At 52.5% G+C, this 12,432-nt stretch overlaps 3 protein-coding genes and 1 long non-coding RNA gene across 9 annotated transcripts in view; 2 read left to right on the forward strand and 2 right to left on the reverse strand.

Moving 5' to 3' along the window:
- Positions 1–1,050: 1,050 nt before the first annotated feature.
- Positions 1,051–5,912, reverse strand: LOC116812908 (uncharacterized). 3 transcript variants are annotated; one of them, XR_009214768.1, is made up of 3 exons: positions 5,524–5,912; positions 1,775–1,954; positions 1,051–1,192 (listed from the first exon to the last, which is right to left on the reverse strand). It is a non-coding gene; the product is annotated as an uncharacterized LOC116812908 (long non-coding RNA). The 3 variants fall into 3 exon arrangements; XR_009214767.1 differs by having other exon boundaries at positions 1,775–1,966; XR_009214769.1 differs by having other exon boundaries at positions 1,051–1,264; positions 1,775–1,966.
- Positions 4,994–6,268, forward strand: LOC116812906 (uncharacterized). 4 transcript variants are annotated; one of them, XM_032758894.2, is made up of 4 exons: positions 4,994–5,235; positions 5,611–5,678; positions 5,923–5,982; positions 6,106–6,268. In XM_032758894.2, exons 1-4 carry the CDS (start codon positions 5,137–5,139, stop codon positions 6,260–6,262), a joined length of 384 nt encoding a protein of 127 aa, XP_032614785.1. In that variant the 5' UTR covers positions 4,994–5,136; the 3' UTR covers positions 6,263–6,268. The 4 variants fall into 4 exon arrangements, with proteins under 4 accessions (XP_032614785.1, XP_058299745.1, XP_032614784.2 ...); XM_032758893.2 differs by having other exon boundaries at positions 5,155–5,241; XM_032758895.2 differs by lacking the exon at positions 4,994–5,235 and adding an exon at positions 5,246–5,313.
- A 6-nt stretch (positions 6,269–6,274) lies between these two features.
- On the forward strand, positions 6,275–9,478 carry CCL27 (C-C motif chemokine ligand 27). Its single transcript, XM_032758896.2, has 3 exons — positions 6,275–8,730; positions 8,879–9,011; positions 9,198–9,478. Exons 1-3 carry the CDS (start codon positions 8,661–8,663, stop codon positions 9,331–9,333), a joined length of 339 nt encoding a protein of 112 aa, XP_032614787.1. The 5' UTR covers positions 6,275–8,660; the 3' UTR covers positions 9,334–9,478.
- Positions 9,479–9,618: 140 nt separating this feature from the next.
- The window catches only part of IL11RA (interleukin 11 receptor subunit alpha), a 51,392-nt gene continuing 48,578 nt past the window's right edge, over positions 9,619–12,432 (reverse strand). The window contains exons 3-7 of the mRNA XM_058444403.1: positions 11,386–11,589; positions 10,893–11,012; positions 10,686–10,782; positions 10,350–10,432; positions 9,619–9,807 (exon numbers count right to left, since the gene is read on the reverse strand). Coding sequence (XP_058300386.1) covers positions 9,791–9,807; positions 10,350–10,432; positions 10,686–10,782; positions 10,893–11,012; positions 11,386–11,589 — 521 coding nt within the window. The 3' untranslated portion in view covers positions 9,619–9,790. The remainder of the gene's footprint in view (positions 9,808–10,349; positions 10,433–10,685; positions 10,783–10,892; positions 11,013–11,385; positions 11,590–12,432) is intronic.

Raw genomic sequence — 12,432 nt, forward strand, 5'->3', positions numbered from 1 at the left:
TGCTTCACAGGACTCCCTCATTCCTTTCTTTCCCTGTTACTCTGCGAGCTGACCAAACCCTCTCCTCAAAAATCCCTCTCAATTCCCAGGATAGGGAGGCCACGGTAGAGAATGGGCGTGTTCTAGGCCAAGTTCTCCTCCAGTTATTCTAACTCAGCTCTGGGGCATAGGAAAATGGGTCAATAAGGGAGAGGGACAGTGCTGGCTGGGCCAGGAAGGTGAAGTCCTAGAGTCCAGAGCTGAGAGATAGGGGAGCTGAACCTGCTTCCAAAGAATGTTCCCTTTAGCTTCACTTTCCAAGGGAGGAATGGATCTCAGATGGTGGATATATAGGCACTGTGATGAGCCCAGGGAGGTCTGGAGAATCTGGGAGGGGACCTTCTCATCCTTACCCTGCTCCTGTGATTGTCCCTCAGGGAATCTAGGGGGTGGCTATGTCCCATCTTTCCCACTCCTCCTACTCCCAGGTGTCTTAGTACTACAGAGAAGAGCTGGCAGTGAGGAACCTAGGGAAGAGACACATTCCTACCTCTGACCCTAATCTTGAACCAAACCCTGACTCCCAGCCTTGAGACTGATGGCTCAAATGCCTCCAAAGGAGCAACATCACAAACCTTGCAAATCTTCCCCTAATGGTAATAGTGCAAACTCTCCTCCCCTTGTCCAAACTGCTTATTGCTGAGATTCTCAGAGCTGAAGCCAAAAAGTGAAAAACAGGTGCAGTCTACTGCGGAGAGCTGTGAAAGAGAAAAGAGTTTCCTCCACAAAAAGGGAGAGAGAGGCGATGGGGAGCTATCCAGTGGGAAGGTATTCTGCTACCAACTCACGGACTGCAATTCACTTCTGACACTAGCCACGTAGAGTTAGCACCAGATTCCACAGGTTTAAGGGAAAGGTCCCCAACAAGACTGTCCCCAGTTTAGATACCAGTCACAAGTAGGGTCTCCACGCCACCCACATTTCTGGCCAACTGGCTACAAGTCTGGGAGGTTCCCAAAACCCCTGTCAGTTTTGATAATTTGCTAGAGTGACTCACAGAACTCAGGACAGTGCTGTGTTTAATTAGTTTATTAAGGGTATAAATCAGAAACAGCCAAATGAAAAGACACACAGGATGAAGTCTAGGAGGGTCTCAAATGCAGAGCTTCTCTCAGTGGTTTCTCCTTGTGGAGACATAAGGTGCATCAGCCTCCTGGGACATCAACGTGTTCATCAACCAGAAAGTTTTATGAGCTTTGGTGTCCAGAGTTTTTATTGAGATTTCCTTACATCAGCATAATTGAATTACTGGCCACATACCCGAATTTAATCTCCAGCACCCCCTTCCTCCCCAGAGGTCAGCCTGGCCCAAAGTCCCAACTCTCTAATCACATGGTTGGTCTTTACGGTGACCAACCTCTAACCTGAGTCATCTCATCTCTTAGCATAAACCCAGGTGTGTTCCAAGGGGCTCATGAGTAATAAAGACACTCCTATTACTTGGGAAATTCCAAAGGTTTAGCCTCCCCCTCAGGAGCCAGGGACAAAGGCCAATCAAATTCTTTATTACACACCAGAAGGGGAGGAAGTTTCTGAACGTAGAAAATGAAAGTTTTAGGGGGCCATAAATAGGAGACAGCCACAGCCTCCTGCAGATCCACATACACTCATGGACCCTCAGTCTTCCAAGGACTCCCTCACCCTCATGATCATGATCCCTCTCCTGCTTGCTCTCCCCATCCAACCTCACACACAGTCTCACAGACTCCACACAAGCAGAAGGCCTCCTGCATACCTGCTGCTCCCAGGGACTCTCCTCATTTGTCCATCTCTGCTCATCCTCCATGGCCTCTTGTATGGCACCACTCCTCTTCTCAGCATACTGGTTTTCTTGCCAGGAGTGAGTAAAATGGGGCAGAGGTTAAACAGTAAGGTGAGGGGCATGGCAGGGATCAACGCGCAGGTCTCAGGGAGTCTGTAAAGGAAGCTGAGTTCATGTTGTGAATCCAAAAGTATCTGAGATGGGTCTCAATCAATTTAGAAAGTTTATTTTGCCAAGGTTGAACACACACTCATGACATGATACAGCCTCAGGAGGTTCTGACAACACGTGCTAAAGGTGGTTGGGGCACAGCTTGGTTTTATACATTTTGGGGAGACATGAGACATCAATCAATACATGTAAGGTGTACACTGGTTCAGTCTAGAAAGGCGGGACGACTCGAAGTGGAGGCTTCCGGGTCATAGGTAGATAAGAGACAAAAGGCTGCATTCTTTTGGGGCTTTGATCAGCCTTTCACTGAATACACAATTTACATGGAGTGGGGAGTAAAGGAATAGTCACACTCATGCCTTAGTCTGGCTCAGTGGATCTGCATTTTTGCATAAACAATAGGGCAGAAGAAGCAATCAGATATGCATTTGTCTCAGGTGAGCAGAGGGAAGCAATCAGATATGCATTTGTCTCAGGTGAGCAGAGGGATGACTTTGAGTTCTGTCTATTGTCCTGCACCTGTGAAGATAAGCTATCAGTTTACATTGCCAGGGTGAAATTCAACACAACTGTTTTAAAGTAAAGATCTTGAGGCCCACAAGGAATTTCCCTGTGGACAAATTGTGAGGGAAGTACGTAGCTTTTTCTTTGTAGCTATCTCTCTTAGGAATAAAATGAGAGGCAGGTTTGCCTGACACAATTCCCAGCTTGACTTTCCCCTTGGCTTAATGATTTGGGGGTCCTGAGATTTATTCTCCTTTCACAATGTCAACATCCAGGTCCAAGTATGAACCCGAGACTGTACATATGCCAAATGGGTGTACCCTTGTGATGACTGTATGTCCTGTGTGACATGGGTATACCTGTGCATTGTGTGTATTCCTTTGCAGTCTATGTGTGTGCCTGTGTGGTGTGGGTATGCCTATGCCCTTTGTGTGCACCTGTGTGATGTAGATGTGCCTGTACCCCAGCTGTTCCTGTATGTACAGTGCCCGGATGGGTCCTGGAGCCTCTGGCTGCTCTTCTCTTTATAGGCTTTGTCTCTCTAGCCTGGACTTCCCAGAGGAAGAATAGAACAGTGCATGTGGGTGGAGTAGAGAGCAACACTAAAGCTCTGGACACAGATATCCCAAGTTCCAGTCAGGGCTGTAGCCTTCCCATCTTAAGCCCTAAAGCTAATACTCACTCCCTAGCTCTGGGTGATACCAACAACTCTGAGGACTCTGCCTCTTAGTAAATCAACACCCAATTCCTGGGAACATTTTTGGTGCCTTCTGCTACCTCCTCTTCAGGGATGGCTGCAGGGCACTTTGTCCTATGAGTCAGGGTGGAGAATGTCCAGTCTCCTCCCGTCCCAATCACTTCCTCCATCATCCAGGTCTCCATTCACCATCTTGCTTCCTTCACTTCTCCTTGCCCAATCCCTCCCTCAAGGAAGCCCCTAAAACAGGTTCCCAGATCTGGTCCCCAGCATCTGCCCCTCACACCAGGGCCTTTTGGGAAGATGAGTTCTATGGCTCCATTCTCTCTGACTCCAGATTCACCACACTGAAAGGCAGCCTCTTGACCAGCCCTGGATGGATTGCACCATCTGGAGATTGCAGAAGACCTCTGCCAAGGACAGCCTGGCCCTCCCCAGTCTTGTCTGCCCCTTCTGAGCCCCATCTAAGATTACAGCCCACGGCCCTTCCTCTCCTTCCTTTCCCAGAGCAAGAGCCACAGCAGTTAGCCCATGAGAGTGCCAGAGAGAGCCCTGGCCTGGTGAACCAAGGATCAGAAGGGAAGACAAGGCCTCTAGTTCCTCAGCACCAGACCTGACCCAGCCAGGCCTGGAGTGTCAACATGAGTGTGAATGTGAGTGAAAGTGTGAACGTGGTGAAAGCATAGCTTCCCAACTCCCAGACTGCAGTGCTTCCAATAAAACTACCTAGCACCCATGGATCTCTCTGTCTGCTATCTGTATGTGGCTCAGGCAAGGGAAGACAAGAATGAGAGGGAGAAAGAGGGTGGGATGGGGGAGAGAAGAGGGGTATCCATTCCTCACATTTCACCCAGAGGAAACTTTCACCCCACTTATTTCTGGTCACTCCCTCCTATACAGTCAGCCCAGCCCCAAGACTGTCTTTCCCCTTACTCGAACCAACTACAGCTCAGTATTGGGCCTTGGCTGGGATGTCAGAGGTCTGGGGCAGCTATTTCCAACCTCCCACACTGGGTTAATTGCCCTTTCTTGGCACCTTCTACTTCTTCCAGCCAGCCTGCTCCATTTATAGTAAGAATCTCACTATTCTCTTTTGATCCTCCCAGCTCTACCCCTACCTCTCAGAGGGCAGACAAGGTGCCTGTCTTGTTGGTTGTGTTTTTTGTTTTGTTTTGTTTTTTTGAGACAGAGTCTCACTCTGTCGCCCAGACTGGAGTGCAGTGGTGCGATCTCAGCTCACAGCAACCTCAGCCTCCCAGTTTCAAGCAATTCTCTGCCTCAGCCTCCCGAGTAGCTGGGATTACAGGCGCCTGCCACCACGCCCGGCTAATTTTTGTATTTTCAGTAGAGACGGGGTTTCACCATCTTGGCCAGGCAGGTCTTGAACTCCTGACCTGGTTATCCACCCACCTCGGCCTCCCAAAGTGCTGGGATTAAAGGCTTGAGCCACCGCGCCCGGCCACCTGTCTTCTTTAACTACTACATCCCCATGTCCAGCACAGTGCCTGACACACAGGTGGTCATTCAGCAAATATTTGATTGAAGGAATGTAGCGAAAAAAAAAATCACAGGAAGATAGGTCTCAGGCCAGAGAGGAAGGGCAATGACCCTCCTGCCATTCAGTGACTTAGCCGAGGCCACTCAACCAGGTATTTCCGGAGCCTGGCCTTTTCTAGACTGGACTCTACCTGAGGACCTATTCCTCCTCAGCCCAGGGTCATACAAGGGGAGGGAGGCAGGCAAGAGAGGCACTTGGCAGGGCAGAAGCCCAGGGAGAGGTAGAGGAGACGTGGGGATTGGGAAAACAGTACTGGACTTAGTCCCAACCCTCTTTTCTTGCTGCCTGCTGCGGAAGCCTCGGCCTCCCAAGGTGTAGCTCCAAAACCTGACTCGACACCTATAAAAGACGGTCCTTTGCCCGCATCTTAATCAACCGACTCCGCCCCTGGCCTCACCCCGTAAGATGACGTTTCGACCCCGCCTCCTCTGGGAGACATGCAGACCCCACCCCTTCCGGGGGACAGGCAAACCTAGTGCGCGACGGCATCCCTGTGACGTAATGGTAACGGTCCGTTTCCGGGGTGTAGCCAGGGAGGGCGGGAGTTTAGGCTGCGCTGACCCCTCTCAGCCCCCCCTTCAGGTGACCCCAGCTCCTGAAAATCCTCACCCAGGGCCCCAAATCTCCCAGCCCCATGACCGCCAAACCTCTCGCCCTGGCCCCCTAAATGCCCCAGGCCCCGGAGATGACCGGCCTCCTCACCCCTTAACTTCCAGTGCCTCCCAAATCTCCAAGCCCACCCTGTCCCGTGGTGGCAACTGAGGCTTCCCGGGGGCATCAGCCTCAGATTACCTGAGAACTGGGCAGCCTCGTCCTGAGAATGACGGAGAAGGGGACCTGGGGCTAGGGAATCCCTGATTCAATCATGCCGCTCCCCAGGAGACGTTCGGAGCCCAGGACATGTCGGGAATGAGGAGATACGAGGTGGCGCTGGAGGCGGAGGAGGAGTGAGTGGAGGCGGGTTCTGCGGAGGAGGAACCAGGCGGCTCCGGGGTGGGGGAGGGTGGAGTTCTGCGGGGGCGAGGGGTGGGCGGGGCGAGCCTCCCAGGGGCGTGGGCGCGAAGGGAGCTGCTTTTAGGGGTGGGGCGGAGCCTTCCTCGAGGGCGAGGCACCGCGGGGCGGAGTCTGTAGGGTCAGCTCCTCCCCGCCCCGTCCCGCCCCGCCCCGCCCGGGTCTGCCCTCTCTCTGCAGGATCTACTGGGGCTGTTTCTACTTTTTCCCCTGGCTTCGCATGTGGCGGAGGGAGCGGAGGTGAGGGGGCTGCGATACCGCGGACCCGCCCCGGGCATGGACGGGACTCAGTCTCTGAGGACCCATCGGGGGGAATCCGGTAGCTCCCGCCCCGCCTCATGCCAGTGTCGGGTCGCCCCACAGCTCGGCGCACCCCGGGGAGCAGAAGCTGGAGCCTCTGCGAGGCCTGATGAGCTGTCTGTCCAGCGGCCTGGGTCCTGCTCCCCAGCGCTCGGGTCGTGGCCTCCCCCGCCGCAGCCCCACCGCCGCTGCCCAGCCAGCCAGTGCATTAAAGATTTAAACCGAAGCCCACCGTACTGACCTCCTGACTCTGCCGCCGCTGTCGCCATTCGAGCCGAGCGCCCCTCCCCACACTGGCTCTGTTCCGTACTGACAGGGCGTCCCTCCCTGGAAGGGTGCCCTTCCACGTCAAAGCCCCTCATCAGTGTCAGGCCTCCTGTTACTATCAATGACTGTCTCTCCCAACCCCAACCCCCAAAAACCCATACTGTGAGTCGCCTATATGAAGAGAACTAAATAATCCTGCCTGTCACTCCCTTCCTCGGAGCCAGGACTTGCCAGCTGTCTGAAGAATCTTCTCTGTTGGGAGTGTATCTAAAACATTTCAAGCAGAGGTGTAGGATGCAGGCTGTAAATGAGAAGAGGGGGAGATTCCTAGAAGCTGCCTGCCACAGAGGAGTGACTTGAGTTGGCGACCTTTCCTACAGTTCATACCCCAACTTTTGGTTCCTCCAGTCTGATCCCAAGTTTAGAGATCCTTGGCATCAGCCTACCTAGCAGTCCTTGCTCCCTCCCTAGGAGAGTCCAAGGGTCACTGCTCTCTGCTGCCCCCTTCTGTCACCCAATCAGCCTGGGACCCACTAACTCCTCAAGTGGTGAGAATCAGGGACTGCTATGTGGGCCTGCCTCCAGTTAGGGACTGGACCCAGCACCAGAAAGGGCACCACAAGATTAAGTTAAAGAAAGAGACGGCCCAGTTTCTGGCTGGGGTCAAAGCTACAGCAGATTGTGGCTGGGGAGAAGACTTGGTCTTAAAGGGGAGAGATGGGTGCACACCCAGAAGCATTTGTTTTCTGCCTTCCGAAGGCCTCTGGACCGACAAGTCCAGGAAAGACCAGAAAGTATGTAGCGCACAGCCAACTGATGAAGAAGGTCTATGACAAGACCGAGGAACCTGGGAGATTTCCTTGGGATTTCCTCAGTGGCTACACCCAAGCCTTGGGACACAAGAGAAAGGCCTAAGCCCTATCCCAAGAGAAAGCCTACTCCATAGAGAGTGGCTGACCCTACAGCAGACGACTGCAACAAGATAAGGGCTGGATTACTGCGTTATGACTTGGTTTATGTTTCAAATATAGAGCAGGACTTGCAGATTGAGATCCCTGGACCAGGAGTGAGAAATTCTTAAAGGAGCCAGGGGCACTGAACTTGGCAGCATACCCCCACCCTAGGCAGCTCCCAGCTTCCTGGAAAGGACTGGGTAAAGATGAATACGAGCTTTGCATTGCGGGGAGGGGGTAAAGAACGGAGTGACGGCTGGGTATGGGATTAGGAAAGAAGCGGCTAGAGAAGCGGCTATTGCTGGAGGGTGGGATGCAGCAGGTATAGCAGCTGGACATGAGGGTGTGACTGAACCCGGGTAGGGAGGGGGGAAGTTCCTCCAGGCCCAGGAAGGAGGCTGGAATTTGAGTAAAACAAAGATGTAATTGAGTGCTTGAGTCTAATGTCTTCAACAAGTCAGGGACTGGATCTGGAGACCCTAGGCCCCTGCTGGCAAGAGGTTGGCATTCCTGGAACAGCACTAGACAAAAACAGGAAGGTAAGATTCACTGGGCCTTGTACCTGTTTTGACAACAGTAACCTAGCACCAAAGAGCTTTTATCTTCCCTCCTTATCTTTCCTCCCTGTCTCATCATCCTGGGGAAAGCTGCCCCACCTCAGCATCTCCAAAACACCCTTAATATTACCATAAAGGGCCTTCCCCCAGCTTCTCTGAATGTGGCTGGCCTCAGCCAAGAATCCTCCTCAGCCAGAAGGCCCTGCTCCAGGGACCCATTCCCATCCGTTTGTTCTGATAAGACAGGCAGGCCAAGCCAGGAAGTGGGGAGGAGAAGGTGAAGGCAAGTTGGTGCTGGCCCGCCCTCTGCTCCCACCCCACCCACAACTCCCCTATCAGAATCTGTGTGTGCTAGTGTGAACTTGCTTGTGAATGGATGACTGTGAAAACACAACTGGGTGGGAGGGGGACTTTGAGTATAACCGGGGCTATCTAATTTTGTCTATGGTTGTCTGATCATGAGTATGACTTTGTGAGGTTGACCAAGTGATGGAGGAGTGACTTTGAATGTGTGGCTATGCGTATTTGAGTGTGAATGTCTATCATTAGATGCTGCTGTGGATGCTTGACTGCCCTTACTCACTGTTCCATCAGTCCCTACATCACACACTAATCCTTCCCCCAGCTTCACTGCCCAGAGGTTAGGAGCACATGGGAAATGGCTATCCTAGATGAGGAAGGAGTCTGTGGCAACGGGCCGAGAATTAGGGCCCAGGAGTGTCACAGGTTACACATACATCTCCAACTGCCTCTGACTCACCTAGTGCCCCAGGTAAAAGGCACCTAGATAAAAGGTAGGGGAGGAGGAGAGAGAAAGAAGGAAGAGTTGAGGCTGAGGAACATGAAGGGGCCCTCAACATTCTGCAGCCTCCTGCTGCTGTCATTGCTCCTGAGCCCAGACCCTACAGCAGGTGAGTACTTGGGGGTATAGAAAGCTGGGGGTCTGGGTGAATGGGATGAAGTTGAAAAGACCCAGGAAATCCAACCTAACCTCCAGCTGTCTGGCAGAGAGGTTCTTGGTCAGGATCCCTCTGAACACATGGCCCTGTTGCCCCCTAGCATTCCTACTGCCACCCAGCACTGCCTGCTGTACTCAGCTCTACCAAAAGCCACTCTCAGACAAGCTACTGAGGAAGGTCATCCAGGTGGAACTGCAGGAGGCTGATGGGGACTGTCACCTCCAGGCTTTCGTGTGAGCTCCCACCCCTGATACCCCTGACTCTGACCTCAGTCCCAGCCCCTAATGCTGATCCCAACCCCAGCCCTAACTGCTAATTCTGATGCCAACTCAGGTTTTCATCTGGTCCTTGCTCCTAACCCCTGGACCCTAATCTCATCCCCAAGCCATAGTCATAGCTTTGGACCTTTCTCTACCCAGGCTTCACCTGGCTCAACGCAGCATCTGCATCCACCCCCAGAACCCCAGCCTGTCACAGTGGTTTGAGCACCAAGAGAGAAAGCTCCACGGGACTCTGCCCAAGCTGAATTTTGGGATGCTAAGGAAAATGGGCTGAAGCCCCCAATAGCCAAATAATAAAGCAGCATTGGACAATAATCTCTGAGTATAATCTCCAAGAACTTCCTTATTCTCTTTATTCACACCTGCACAACCCCTGCAAGGGGAAAGGCCAAGAGCCAAGGACCCACACACATTCCCCAGGCACCTACATACATGCATGCAGAGAATACATGTTCCCTGCCTCACAGACACATGGTCACACATGGACACAGATGTACACATTACACACGTTCCTCGAGCAGAACTCCAACTCTGGGGTGAAATCAGAGGTACAAGCACCTTTCAGCTGCAAATTTGAAATATAGGGTCTCACAGAAATGGGCTCCAAACAGAACTTCCAGCTGAGGCCCAACCATAGGGATCTACTGTCCTGCCTGGTTTCTATCTGTCCATCCATCCACACCAGCAAGACAGAATTATAGGTGGAAACTGCCGAAGCCCTCCTGGGTCCTCTACAGGTTTGGAGCTCCTAGAAGAAGCAGGAGGCAAATCAGGAGAGACAGTAAGACTGGATCTTGGCCCAGACACCCTGAAAATGAGGGAGGTGACTCAGTTCTAAGCTTAACACTCTGAAGATGAGTAGAGGAGCCCAGCTCTGAGGGAGCCTCTTCAACACACTGAAGATAAGGGAGTGGACCTAGCTCTGGGCCCAGGCACAACAAGAATGAAGGAGGGGACCCAGCACTGATCCAAGACACCTGGAAAAAAAAGGCTGAATATCCAGCTGAGTCTAATACCCTGGAAGAGTATTAACACTAATACTAATACCCTGAAGGGAAGTCCACCTGGGGTCCTTCCTCAGTACCCTGAGAGAAGGGGAAGAGACCCACTTCTGAGCCCAGGGACTCAAGAATGAAAGGCCCAGCCCTCAGCTTAGACATCATTAAAATGAGGAGACCCAACTTGGATTCCCAGCATGTTTAAAATGACTAGGGCAGCCAGCTCTTAATCTGGACACTCAAAATAGGGGCACACATCTCCAAGTCCAAATCTTCTGGATGTCCTACTCACCTGGATGCCTGTCCACTGGAATCACTGAGGCCAAGAACCCAGGCTTTGGGGATCCATCCTTCCCGCCCTGTCTCAGCCTCAGCCTGGGGCATAGAAAGGCAGCTGTCTCTCCAACAATGTGGGGTATCTCAGTCTCCTCCAAAGGGTTTATTAGTAAAGGGTCAGGAGAGGAATCAGTTAAAATCAAGTGGGGCATGGGGGATGGAGGTATGGGGAGGTAGTTCCAGAATCAGACAGGTTCAGCGGGCAGTCATGAAGGGTGGAGATGAATGTGTTCTATGGGCATCAGAGCATTTGTGAGGATCAGAGGCTGAGGGACCAATGGCAGTCACTTACCAGAGCCCCAGTGCCAGGGCCCCAGCCACCAGTCCCAGGAAAGAAAGGATTCCCAAAGATGCCAGCACAGCTACCTGCTCCACAGAGTCTTTGTGATCTGAGGGGGAGGGCCACATGTCACTGAGAGCAAGCCTGACCAAGCTCTGTGTCCCCTTTTCTCTGGGGTTTTCAGTCCTTTACAAGTCTTGCCCATCTGCCCAAGCTCACCAAGTAGCCGAGGGTGTGGTTGGAGGGAGGGCCTTGGAGGAGCAGGGCTGTCCACCTGAGGCTCCACCTCTGGCTGCGTGTGTAGCTGGCCCCAAGCTGGTATCTCCTTTGGTACAGTCACTAAAGGAAGGCAAGACCCAATATGTGTCCATACGCTGGTGGGGACGGGGGTCACATCCTGTGCTCAAGGCCAAGGCCTAGGTTGGAAGTCAAGGTACCTAGAAGGAGGAGCCTGATAGGGCATGGCCAGCTCCTAGGGAGCATGGCAAGCTCCAAGCTTGTAGAAGTGGAGCCTGTAACTGCAGGGGTGGAGGCCAAGGGGCAGGACTTAATCTAAGACAGGGCTGTAGGCAAACAAGTCTGAAGTCTGGGACAGCAATTGCCGTGCCTGTGTGGGCAGGGCATGTGCCACCTGGCTGTCTTTTGGAATTGGTTCAGCTGATAGATGCTTTGGGGTGGGGCCTCTGCCCTTTTCTTTGGCTTTGTCTCTCACCAGTGCTTGGAGTTCCCCAGGCCTCTGGGCTCCAGGTGCTCCAGGTGCCAGCATCTAGAAAGTCCCGGGCACTGACTCGTACAGCATGGGGCAGCCCAGCCACAGCATCTGTGATCACCTCCTCCAGTCCAGCTGGCTCCACCTGGGGGTAAACATGACTCACTGTTACCCAGCTTGTAAGTGCAGGGCCTTCCCAGCCACCATCTACAAAGAGCACCCCTTGCTCCCAGTCTCATCCTAAAGCCTAGTGGAGCTGTCTAGGTCTCATGTTGGGTGTCTGGTGGGGCTGAGTCTACACCTCGTGTTTGTAAGACGGCAGTAGTGATTACTTAGGCTGTGGCATCAGGCGGCCTGGGTTCAAATCTTTGTGAACCACATATTGAATGACCCTTTGGGCCTCTCTGTGACTCAGTTTCTTCATTTGTAAAATAGAGGTGAATATACCTAAACAAAACAATGTATGCAAAAAGTGTAGCCAGGTACCCCACAGGCAGGCAGCACTAAATAAATATTAGCTATTATCTGATGCTGCTGCTCCCCAGTCCTGATACCAGCCAATCTTTAACATCTCCTGAGACGCAAATTCACTGCTATCCTCAGCTGGGTATGAGTGTTTGTAGGAGAATGTGCCTCTAGGTGAAAGGCATTCCTTTTCCTAAGAGTTATTTTTAGGCCGGGCGCCATGGCTCACACCTGTAATCCCAGCACTTTGGGAGGCCGAGGTGGGCAGATTGTGAGGTCATGAGTTCAAGACCAGCCTGGGCAATATGGTGAAACCCCATCTCTACTAAAAATACAAAAATTAGCCAGGCACGGTGGCGGGCACCTGTAGTCCCAGCTACTCGGGAGGCTGAGGCAGGAGAATTGCTTGAACCCGGGAGGTGGAGGTTGCAGTGAGCCGAGATCACACCACTGCACTCCAGTCTGGGTGACAGAGTGAGACTCCCTCTCAAAAAAAAAAAAAAAAAAGAGTTATTTTTTTAAAAGCCACTGCTATCTTCCCACAGATGGGCTTTACATCATAGCTATAGCCCCACAGCACAGACA

The sequence above is a fragment of the Hylobates moloch genome, unplaced genomic scaffold, assembly GCF_009828535.3.
Source record: "Hylobates moloch isolate HMO894 unplaced genomic scaffold, HMol_V3 SCAFFOLD_9, whole genome shotgun sequence".
NCBI classification, from domain to species: domain Eukaryota; kingdom Metazoa; phylum Chordata; class Mammalia; order Primates; family Hylobatidae; genus Hylobates; species Hylobates moloch.